The sequence below is a fragment of the Mirounga angustirostris genome, unplaced genomic scaffold (genome assembly GCF_029215605.1).
Source record: "Mirounga angustirostris isolate CCGP_5_RB_7025 unplaced genomic scaffold, mMirAng1.0.hap1 SCAF_14, whole genome shotgun sequence".
Taxonomy (NCBI): domain Eukaryota; kingdom Metazoa; phylum Chordata; class Mammalia; order Carnivora; family Phocidae; genus Mirounga; species Mirounga angustirostris.
In genome coordinates, this window is record NW_026991722.1 from 1,071,071 (window position 1) to 1,082,598 (window position 11,528).

Here is an 11,528-nt window from a genome sequence, read left to right on the forward strand (position 1 = left end):
GCCTGGGAAGTCCCGCTTCCCCTTCGCGGAAAGCAAAGCCTCCGGCCAACCAGCGCGGGGCTAAGCGCACCCGCACCCGGCACCGACGCCGAACCCTCGGCATTTGCGACAGGCCGTGTTGCCCACGCAGGTCTGCGCTTCGTGTCTGCGCGTCCCCGTCCCCGCTGGAGCCGCGCGGAGGCTCGGGCCCCGGCAGTGTGCGCGGGACGGGCGCTCCGCCCGCCGGGCTCACGCGGGGGCGCCGCAGCCGCACGCCGGGCCCCGCCTCCCGCGTCCGAGGGCGTCGGGCGGCCGGGGCGCCCCGGGCCGGGGGCGGGGCCGGGGGGCCCGGGCCCTTCCCAAGGGCGGACGCGCCCCCGAGTGCGGGCGTGCGGGGGTCGGAAGCACTGCGCGCGGCCTGCGAGCTGGGGCGCACCCGCCGCCGGGGCTCGGGGGCCCGGACCGGGCGCGGGGGGAGGGGCGCCGCGGGGGGGGGAGGCCGGCGCCGTCGTTACCTGCTGGGCCGCTCGGCCCCCGGCCCCGGCCCCGCCGCGCTGTAGTAGGCCGCGCGCTTGCGGCTGGCGGCGGCCGCCGCGCCGCGCACCGGGCACAGCGGGATCTGGTCCGCCATCTTGCGGCCGCCACCTTCGCGCCCTCCTCGCTCCGCCTCAACTCGGGCCTTTCCCCGCCCTCCGCGCTCAGCTACAGCCCGGCGGAGGCACCGCCCGCGCGTCCTCGCCCGCCCCGCGCGCGCCCCAGCCCGAGGGCGTCGCGGAGCGTCGGAGCCTGATGACGACAGCCTGCGGCGAAGGAAAGGCGCCAGAGGCGGCGGCGTTAGGAGGCTCCGTCCCGCGTCCGGGCCCGATGACGTGGCCGCCGCGGCGCGGGCGCAAGCGGAGGCGGGGACGCCCCGAGGCCCCGCCCCCCGCGCGCCGGGCCGGATGGCGTCACCGCGGCGCGCGGAGGCCGTGCGTCCCGGCGGCCCCGCCCCCGGCGCGGGGCGTGGGGCGCGGGGCGCGTGCGCGTGGGGGCGCGCCGGGCGGCCGGCGCGGGGCTGCGCGGCAGGTGCGCGTCTCCGGCGGCGGCCGCGAGTCCCGCCGTTCCCGGACGCCGGGGACTTTCCGGTGCTCTCACTCGCCGCCTTGTCGGGCTTCCATGCGCGCAGGAGCGTTCGGCGCTGTCCCGCGCCTACGCAGTAAGAGTCCCCCGAGTGGCCCCCAAAGAGAGGGCTAACCGTCGAGTCCAGAGCTCTCGACTTTGCTGTCGTGTTGTTCAAGTTTGCTGCTAATCTGTAGCTTGGAAATGTGGTCTCAGCTCTTCCCGTGCTTTGGAACTGAGGCTTTCGTCTGATCAAAAACACAGCCCGCTGTGCGCGGTGTGGCTGACCCAGGACCGACGCAGGGTCAGCTGCGCCTGCTCCCCCCAGTTACGACTTTTGACCCGAAGACTTGACTTCAGTGCCTGCTGTTGGCCGGAAGCCTTCCCGGGAAAGTAAACGCTGATGAGCGCGTTTTGTATGTTGTGCGTATAACATACTGTATTCTTACGATGAAAAGCTAGAGAAAAGAAAATGTTACGGAGGAGCTCCTAAGTTAGAGAAAATACATTTACAGCACTGTTAGGTATATTTATGGGGAAAAACCCCCACAGAAACCCATATTATTCAGGGGCGCCTGGGTGGCTCAGTCGTTGGGCGTCTGCCTTCGGCTCAGGTCACGATCCCGGGGTCCCGGGATCGAGCCCCGCATCGGGCTCCCCGCTCGGCGGGGAGCCTGCTTCTCCCTCTGCCCCTCCCCCTGCTTGTGTTCCCTCTCTCGCTGTGTCTCTCTCTGTCAAATAAATAAAATCTTTAAAAAAAAAAAAAGTCAAATTGTCAGATTGGACTACAAACCAAATCTAAATATATGCCTGAGGTCTAAGAGGCCTCATATGGAGAAGCGGAAGGTGAAAGGATAGAAGACCATGTGATCACTGGCCACAATCATGCGTCGTGACTGTCCCTCACCTCCGCAGACGAGAACCCCGAGGCACAGCATGGGTACGCAGCTGACCTGGGTCACAGCCAGAACTCGAACCCAGGCTCCAAAGGCCATGTTTAGCCTCTGAACCAGAGTTGCCAGCTGAGCTTTATAAAGAGAATACTGACCGCCCGAGCTTGGACATAAGGCGAAAGGAGGCTGGCGTGTCATTTCTTCTCATATATGGGCACAGGCCACCCGAAGACTGGGAAATGGACTTCGTTCAACTGACTACTACTTAGTAGAGGTCTCCAATTTAGTGAAATTACACATTAGCGTGAAGGTAGCGTGCAGTAGAGAAGCAAATAATTCCGGCCCAGGAAGAAAATAGAACATCAAAGGATATAGTTTATTGTCCTTTAGGATATTAACCACTTTTGTGTCTAAGTGACCTGATCCTAACAGCTATGAATTCTAGGTCCTGAAAAACTCTCTGGGGCTGTCTTAAGGTCTTACTCATTGTATCTTCCCTCGTGATCTTCCTCTTGATTCATAAGTTTGTAAAATTTTGGCACACATACATTACGTATCCACATGAGAGTTACTTGACCTCTTCAAAAATTATGCTTTAGCTCTTCCTGTTCACCACAGCACAGGATCAAGGTGAAAAGGAGAACCCCACGTGGGAATATCGCATCCACAATCTCTGCTTCCATGTCCGTGTGGGGGACAACGGAAACAGGCTGACCCGGCTGGAGGCCAGACCCTGTGTTCTCCAGAGCTAGATAGGCCATCAGATCCTTTGGCAGTCGGAGAAATGAAAAGATTGTCTGTGGGGCCAGGGCAGAAGAAATCCAGAGAAAAGTCTAAGGGTGCAGGAGTATGAGTTAAGAAAAAATAACTTCTCCAATGCTGGAAACTTTGGCTTTGGGATCCAGCAGCACGTCGATCTGGGATCAAATGTGACCCAAGCATTGGTAGGTGTGGCCTGGAGTTCTACGTGGTGCTGGGTGGGCCAGTTTCTGCATCCCAGGCAGAAGCGCAGCATGCGCCTCAGGGGGGCCAAACACAGACTCAGCAAAGAGGAGGCCATGTGCTGGTTCTAGCAGGTGTGTGATGGGATCATCCTCCCTGGCGGATAAATACCCATTTCTATCCAAAAGGCCAATAAAAACTTTTCAGTGAAACGTTTTAAAAAAGTATACTTTAGCAAAAAGATTTTCAAATGTCAAAGAAGAACTTCATTATATATATATTTTTTAAATGGATGACAGTGGGTACCATATCATGGAATTTAAATGTCATTCAGTACATTTTAAAAAGTGATGTCCCAGGCGCCAGGGTGGCTCAGTCCATTGAGTGTCCGACTTAATTTTGGCTCAGGTCATGGTCTCAGGGTCATGGGATCGAGTCCCATGTTGGGCTCCAAGCTCAGTGCAGAGCCTGCTTGAGATTCTCTCTCTCCCTCTGCTCTTCCCCTGCTCACACTCTCCAAATAAATAAATAAATAAAATCTTTTTTAAAAAAAGGTGACGTCACAGTTCCATTTTAAAATGTAAATATAACATGCTAAAAATGCATCACTTGTAACTATTCACGGTTACAGTGAAAACGTTTAGCTGTCTATACAAGCCCAGTGAAGGGATCCATACTTTTCCAAAGTTCTTTTAGGGGGTCACTGAGCACAAAAGTTTGAAGACTGCTATTGTAATGCACAATAATTTTTAGAAAAACTACCATAAAAGATGAATCTTGTGACAAGTGGTCTTTAAATGCATTGTTAAAGACCCATTTTAGCACTCATTATTTCCTACTGATGCTTTCTTTGCTTTGTTCTCTGGGGCTCTGCCTCCCTCTCTACCCCGCATCTGAATTCACAACACCCCAACAGGGACCAAAGTACGAGATTTCCAACACCACGTGTCACCCCTTGAAAGGCTAACTACCCTCCTAACGTGTGAAGTCTGGATCCATTATAAAAGGAGAAAAATGTAACTATAGTACAATAAAGTTTTCATTCATTTTACCACACGATGCACTCACATTAATTATAGCAAGCTCTTAATTAAAAAATGTATTTTGTGCAGAATTTATTTCAGTGTTTCATTTTCCTGAAAGAATTTAAGTCAACCACAAAAACGTGTGTGCATGTGAGCAAGTGTGTGAATGGGTGTGTGCACACGTGGAATTTATAGGGCATGTACAACTTCAGGTGTACCCTGGAAAGCCCAAGGCCTTGGAGCAGAGCTTTCTCTTGTTTAGGGTCAGCTGAGGTGCATGGAGACTGATGTATCTAGAAAAGTCCTACTCTTCTTTAAACCACGCATTCAATTACTATTGTAATGAACCATAGACACTTCAACTATTCCATCAAAATGGGAAAAATGTAATTACTAGCTTCTCACGGAGAGTTTCAAAGGATTGCCTAAAGAATAAACTAGACTCCAAGTGGACTCTTCGGAGTCCCGTTTGGTTGGTTGGGGTTTGGGATCTGTACAGCTGTTCTGGATCAACAGCTGTGTGTCTAACAAGGTCTGTCCACCTTTAACTTTACACCAGTGAACCTCTTCCCAAACACAATACCATAGTCTCAGTGATGACAAAAATGGGAAATCTCTTAAGAGAGCTCTAGAAGAAATACACTCTTGTATTGAAATCTCATTTTTGTCTCTACCATGTCAGGCACATGAAGCTAATCCCTTAAATTCTTCTATTATTATTATTATTATTTATTCATTTGAGACAGAGAGAGAGCACAAGCAGGGGAGAGAGGCAGTGGGAGAGGGAGATGCAGACTCCTCACTGAGCAAGGAGCCCGATACGGGGCTCCATCCCAGGACCCTGAGATCATGACCCAAGCTGAAGGCAGATGCTTAACCATCTGAGCCACTCAGGTGCCCCGAATCCCTGAAATGCTTAACGAGAAGTTATTCATACGGGGGAGTATGCTTATTGCAAACTGCGAAGCCCACCGTGTGGCCCATGTGTGTAGGATATTTTCTTTTTTGAATTTATTTAATTAAATATTTTTATTTAATTAAATGTTTTTATTATTGCAGTATAATAGACAGACAATGTTACATCAGTTTCAGGTGTGTAACATAGTGATTCAACACCTCCATATGTTACTCATCTTTTACCGTGAAATGTTATTACAGTATTATTATTGACGACGCTCCCTGTACTGTACTTTTCATCCCCAGGACTTATTTATTTGGCGACTAGAAGTTTGTACCTCTTGACGGCCCACCACCATCACCCCTGCTGGCAGCCCGGCTTTGTTCTCCGTGTTCTCCAGGCTCGCCTGACCTGGCTGAGGAAACCCATTCGGCCCCCCTAGCCCTTTTTACCCACTTTGTGTTGAGAGCTTTGCCACAGCTGGCCTGGCGGGAACATTACCCACCGGGTGACGAGAGCTATTTGGGGATGAGTGCCCCGTTCTGACAAACCCCCATCAGCATTCTCAGAGCTGGCTTTTTGCAGGGCATCTAGCTGTGGTTTTCAAGGCTCAGGCCTGGACACGTTCCCACCTGGCTGTGGCTGGGCTGGGCTGGTCTGGGGCACCCTCCCGCGCCCCAGGGACAGCCCTGCACTTCTCTGGCCTCTGTCATTTTGCCACCTGGCCTTGACCGCAGCCACAAGGGTCTGGGGAATGTCAAGGGACCCCCACCGCTTGGCTCAGTGTGGGCACAAGGGGGTCTCTCAACAAATACTGTTGGAATGAATGGCCCTCCCACCTCATTATGTGATACTGTGCCCGAGGTACCATAGCCTACTTATTTCCCCTCATCCTGTGGTGCCTTCGCTGCTCTCCAGCCATTGTCACGAGGAAGCAGGTGCCTTCTCTCTGCCTCTCCGTGACATTCCAGTGTGTGAGGTGGTGTGTGCAGATCCCGAGGACCCACCGAAGGCTGCGTTTCTCACCCTTCCTGGCTGAATCTCTGAGTCCCATGGGCCTCCGATTCCCTAAGATGTCACGAATCTTTGAAAGTGAATCTGTGACTTCAGTGAAGATTAGGGGTCCTCCGCGAGACGCCCCCAATTCAGAATTAAAGGCATCTCTCATCCGTAACTGCCTGCTCTGCACTCCAAACCCCCTGATTACGCAGGAGAAGAGAGAGAGGCAGCAATTATTTATAATAACTTTATTAGGTATAATTTGCATCGACCCTCTGAAAGGATCGCGTGCGCTTCTGAAAGCTGCGTCGAAAATGCAAGCGCCCATCCTTGACCCTGCCCCGTCCTGCCTGTGCACAGCAGTGTCCCTTTCTTCCTGGGAAGGACAGGTACAATTTGTCACCACACCAATTACACGTACTTGCTGTTGACATTCTTTTATCAGATAAATCACTTGTACTTATTATGCTGAAGGCAGTTTCCATGAAATTCTCACATTATGAAAGTCTGGGTTTTGGCCGACATGGCAAGCGCCGGCTGTCTTTCGACCAGGGACGCAGAGATGCGCGTCCTAACGGCATGTGTCTGTGGCTCTTCTCTGGGATGAAAGCTGACATTTTTGGCGCCCTGTGCTTGCAGCTCTGGCCTCCACTTGGCCACTCCTGCCTAACCCAGGCATGTGGCCCTAACCCAGATGCCCACGCCCCGCACTTGCCAGGGACAAAGCGAGGGCTCGAAGGGCAAGAAGCCACATCTGAGTGTCACTTCCAGCAATTGTAGCACTTATGCACCAGGAGCTTTACGAACTGTGCCGTGGGCACCGCTAACCGGCCTCGGAAAGTCGCCCACCCTCAAGGACAGAGAACGCAAAATTCCAGGAAAGACCCCAAAAGCACTCGCTACTCTTTTTCTTCTAAAAGGGGGGGGAATAACATTTAAAACATTTTTTAAAGGCTTATTTATTTATTTTAGAGAGAGAGGGAGAGAGCGAGAGCTCGAGTGGGAGGGGCAGGGGAAGAGAGAATGTCCGGCAGACTCCCCGCCGAGCACGGAGCCTGACACAGGGCTTGATCTCATGACCCCGAGATCCTGACCTGAGCCGAAACCAAGAGTCTGATGCCTAACTGACTACACCACCCAGGCGCCCCTGAAACATTTCTAAAAACAGAAAGTCTTCTTCCCTCACAAGAATAATTTGTGCTCAGACACACACAATGGCGAAGTGGTGAGGGCGTGGGCTCAGTGCCAGTGTCCCCACCTCGCGGTGCCGCGGGTGCCAGGAGCCTGCTGACCAGCCCTCCAAAGCCTGGCCTCCTCACCTGCTTGGTGGGGACAGAGGCACCTGCCCACCAAGCTTTCAGGAGAACTTAGTGACAGCACACATTTTAAGCATTTAGCTTAGTGCCTGGTACAAAGACAGTAGTTTTAGGGTGGGGCTATCATCTTTTTATAATTATCAGAAAGCAAAAAAGACCCCCTTACCCAAAAACTGTCACTGGGAAGTGGGGCATTGGCCTCATATGCAGATATTTAGGACCAAGCGGAGCCTGCTTTTGCTTAGCCAACTGCAGGGTGGGAGCTGTGCAAACACGCAAAGAACACACGTCCGTCTCCCTCCCCGAGATGAAAAGGTGAGCGGGTGGTGCCGCCCCCTGGACCAGCCTTCCGGAGGGACCCTGGCAGCTGGACGAGTGCTCTGTGCTCTGTAGGATGACAAAGCCCACAAACGAATCCGAGGACAGTAGGACGGCCCCGCCCGTTATGATTTATTTTTAATTCATTTTTTAATTTTAATTAAAAAATTTTAATTTTAATTCATATTTTAATTCATGGTTTAATTCATTGGCTTCTTTGGTGCCATAACAATCTGGATTCAACAGACTTTGAAATGTTTTCAGTGAGATGGTATTAATAAATTCCTTTTTAAAAAAATTTTTCGGATTGGATGAGCGACAAGGTGGTATATTTTTGTATAGCTGCCTCAGACGTTGGCTGGGAGTGTGTGGGTTTGGAGATAGCACCGCAGTGTGAACAGCGGCAGAAGCGTGTCACAAGGAGGCTAGGCGGTAAGGTAACAATGATTCATGTGGATGATACATCGTGGGGCCTTTCTGGTCCTAATTCTGCGGTGAGCATAGGGAGCAGACTGGGCGAGCAGCGAAACTGTTGCATTCATTGTTAGCACTAGAGGAATTCAGCAGGCTGGACATCTGCACACCTCAGAGATTGCCAATTAAGTTAACAGCAAATGAAAATTGTAAGCTGGTCAGAAAACATGATTTTTTTTGAAAACGTGAGTTTCTTGATTTTTTTCCCCCAGATTGGTTAAACTTCCTTGGACTTTATTCTGTATGTAATACAAGAGACAGAATGTCTTTGAAATGAGACCACTGCGGTAAATTCCACGGAGGGCAGCCGTTTATAGGGTCCTGTATGGTGGAGCCATGACACTGGAGTATGTGCGTGCGTGCACTCTATGTGAAGCCACGTGCCAGCCTCTGGAAGACAGGGACTTAGGACGTGTCAGGTCCTGCTCGACTGTGGAGATCACGGAGCCTGACGGAGATTCCGCCACGCCGCCACGCCGCGTGGATGAAGGAGGCAGTGACCCCTGCATCATCACTCGGTTTGTGAGGGCGACCTGACGAGGCGGTCGGGAAGCATCCCGTGGGCACAGAAATGCTCGAGATACAAGAGCGACAAGAAGACCCTTGTCTGGGCACCTGGACAAGTTCTCATGGGGCTTCCTTTTCTTAGGAATAGCAAATGAAGTTGCAGTATAAAAACATTCTTATTATGGGCATACAGCTATTAAAATCCCACTGAAAGGTAATTTTCTCAGACCATATGTTGTATGATTCCACTTACGTGAAACGTCCAGAATCAGGGCCTCTCTGGAGACAGTGGGGAGATTAGTGGTTGCCTGGGGCTGAGGGTGGGGAGGGTGAGCGGTGGGGCTGCTAACAGGCGCCGGGCGCTTTGGGGGCTGCAGAGAACCTTCTAAAATGAGCTCGCGCTGACAGCCCGTGAGTGCGCTAAAGCCGCTGGATTCTTGGGAACAGAATTTATACCTCAATGAGGATGTAAAGCGAACCTTCCTTCTGTCTGACATCTGCAGGGCTCCCGTTTACTCTGATGTCGTCATTTGTTGTGGCGTCCAGGCAATGAGGTTAGTATTTGGTCCAATTTCCATGACGGTTTGTTTACAGCTGAGCAAGTTTATACGGGGCGAAATGAAACACTCCTATTAATTGTGTACAAGAACTCGTAGATGCATTCACAGTTCCCTTGATGTTGGAATGCAGAAATGTTTTACTGGCTTTCATTTTTTTTAAACTAAAAGGTTTGGTGTGCCGCTTTTAGATATTTCATGACAAAAAGTGTAATGTTTACTTGGTCCACATGTTGTCTGATTCTACAATATTAATGTAGATCAGGAAAAGCGAGGTTCCAGCCTAAAATTCTGCTTTTACTACGTGTCGAACAACACATCATTGCATTGTCTTCGCTTTCTATCTTTAGCTGGCTAATTGCAAATATTCTCGATTCTACTTTAGGAAGAAGTCAAGCCGTGAGTAGGGTCAGAGCCAAAGCCCCTGGGACCCCGAGAACGTTTAGCCGGGCCGCACTTTGGTCCAGACAGGCTGGCTTGGGTTCCAGAGCATGGGGGACAGGCCAGGCCTTGCTTACCTTGACATCTGAGGCTCCGCGGGCTTGTTCTCCTTTCCCCCTACTGCTGTGGGCTGAACCCCACCCTCGAAGGGAGTGCATGGCACCCCCAGGACAAGACGTGTGCGGGCTGCCCACCTGTCCCCCAGCTCTCCCCTCCTGCCCTGGCCTCTGGGGACAGCCTGCGTGCTGCTCTGTGAGCAAGGCCCGTCTTAGCCACGGCCTTGCCTCTGCCTCCTGCTACGTTTCACACGCTCGACCTAGAAGGAGCTGTGACGGAGGCTGCCAGAGTGAGCCGGAGCCGGAGCCCGAGGAGACGGGCCGGGAGACCACTGGGGCTGGCCACGCAGCGCTGTGTCCAGATGCTGAGGCCCATCCCACCCCGGACGGAATCCGAGGGCAGGGAGGTCGCAAGAGGGCTGCCATCTGGGAATGGCCGGGAAATTGTGGGGCCATAACAAAGGCAAAGACATTCGGAGGAGATCTTCCAGGCTTGGTAGAGAAAGAGGCCACACGCACCAGAGTTGAGCGCCAGTCTTGGGCTCACCCCTCACCCGCACAAGCACCAGTAAAATGTCTTCACTTACCATCGTTGAAAAGATGTGTGATTTAGACTTTTCTTGGCTTTTTAAAGGAATTGCTGCTTTAAATTTTCAGGCTGGAAGAATTGTTTGCACACGAAGTTTACGCCCTGAGTCGTATTTCTTCCCTCTCCTTCCACCTCGGCCTCCTCCCTGCAGCGGCTCTTCCCCCGGACTCCGCTGTCTCCTCAGACCCTCCCCACCAGGCTCCGTCCGAGGAGTGTCTGCTCCTCACCAGCCAGGACGGGCCACCGGCATGCAGCCCAGACAGGTTTTTATCTGAACTACGTTACACTGTAAACGGCAAGCTCCGGCAATCCGCTCACAAACTCAGTCATGTTCCGTTGGCCGTCAGGCCCTGTTGTGCATCAGAATGTGGACGTGTGGGGCTGGGCGGAGGTGCGGGGCTGCTGGCGGGCGTGGGAGCAGGTCCGGAGCTTTCACGGCCTCTGCTATCCGACTCCCGTGGTGTGCCTTACCCTCCCCCAACCAGCCCCTTGGTCTTCTCCGACCTGTTTCCGGCGGTCCTGGCACTCAGCACGCTCCAGGATCTTCTCTGCCCCATTCCAAATGCCATCACCTTCATGACAATCTTGTGCTATGGACTGAAGGCCGTGTCCCCCCAGACTTACATGTTTAAACTTCTCCCCCAAGGTGAAGGTGTCAGGAGGTGGGGCCTTTGGGAGGTGATCGGGTCATAAGGGTAGGACCCTCATGAGTGAGATTAGTGCCCTTGTAAGAGGCCCCAGAGAGCCCCCTTGTCCTGGTCAGTCATGCGAGGATGCCTCAAGAAGACAGACGTGCAGGAAGGAAGTGGGCTCTCCACACACGTGGAGTCCGCCAGCCCCAGCATGTGGTGTTCCGCGGCCACCCACACGGCCTCTCGATAGACGCCGACCCCCGAGCGCCCACAGCACCTGCAGGACGCCTCTCACACCGCGGTCAGCTTTGTATTTTGCTGTTTGTGCAGTTGTCTTACTCGTTCCGTGCGTCTCATTCACCCTGTTCTCTCTGGCGACACTACTAAGTGCCTAAGAAATATTTGTTATAACAAATAATAACTCTCAGCTGTTCCTACTGAAAATTTTAGGACAAATTTTTGACGGTAGAAACTTAGCACCCATCAGAGAGTGTGACACATTTATTTTCAGATGTTTTTTAAGGCACGGTGATGCCGTCATTAAATTTAGGTGCTAAGATAGCTCAGTGTCCCAGGATTAATGCCCCGCAGCACGTCCTCTGGGTCTTGATCTCTTGTCTCCCACTTACCAGCCAACAATCATGAGCAGGTTTTAAACTCTGAGTATGTTTCTGTACCCGAAGAATGGGAATGGAAATAGTCCCAACTTGAAGGATTTATTTGAGGACTAAGTGGGAGAATGCACACAAAGCATCCAGCCCAGTGCGGACACAAAGCAAACACGCGGAGGTGACGGCTTCCCCA

At 52.5% G+C, this 11,528-nt stretch overlaps 1 protein-coding gene, 1 long non-coding RNA gene and 1 pseudogene across 19 annotated transcripts in view; 2 read left to right on the forward strand and 1 right to left on the reverse strand.

The window, feature by feature from the left end:
• Window positions 1-849, reverse strand: part of ATP9B (ATPase phospholipid transporting 9B (putative)) — a 249,713-nt gene extending 248,864 nt beyond the window's left edge. For 5 of the 18 annotated variants that reach the window (XR_010407147.1, XM_064577570.1, XM_064577577.1 and 2 more), the window contains exon 1: window positions 495-844. Coding sequence is in view for 16 of the 18 variants with exons in the window: in XM_064577570.1 (XP_064433640.1) it covers window positions 495-610 (116 nt within the window). In the remaining 2 variants the exon portion in view is untranslated. Of the gene's footprint in view, window positions 1-494 lie in introns of all 18 variants that reach the window. The other 13 variants (XM_064577572.1, XM_064577561.1, XM_064577574.1 and 10 more) reach the window with 8 other exon arrangements.
• Window positions 850-1,908: 1,059 nt separating this feature from the next.
• Window positions 1,909-3,079, forward strand: LOC123853213 (large ribosomal subunit protein uL5-like; annotated as a pseudogene).
• A 5,088-nt stretch (window positions 3,080-8,167) lies between these two features.
• LOC135362579 (uncharacterized) lies at window positions 8,168-10,753 on the forward strand. Its single transcript, XR_010407449.1, has 3 exons — window positions 8,168-8,663; window positions 8,953-9,003; window positions 10,161-10,753. It is a non-coding gene; the product is annotated as an uncharacterized LOC135362579 (long non-coding RNA).
• The last annotated feature ends 775 nt before the right edge of the window (window positions 10,754-11,528 follow it).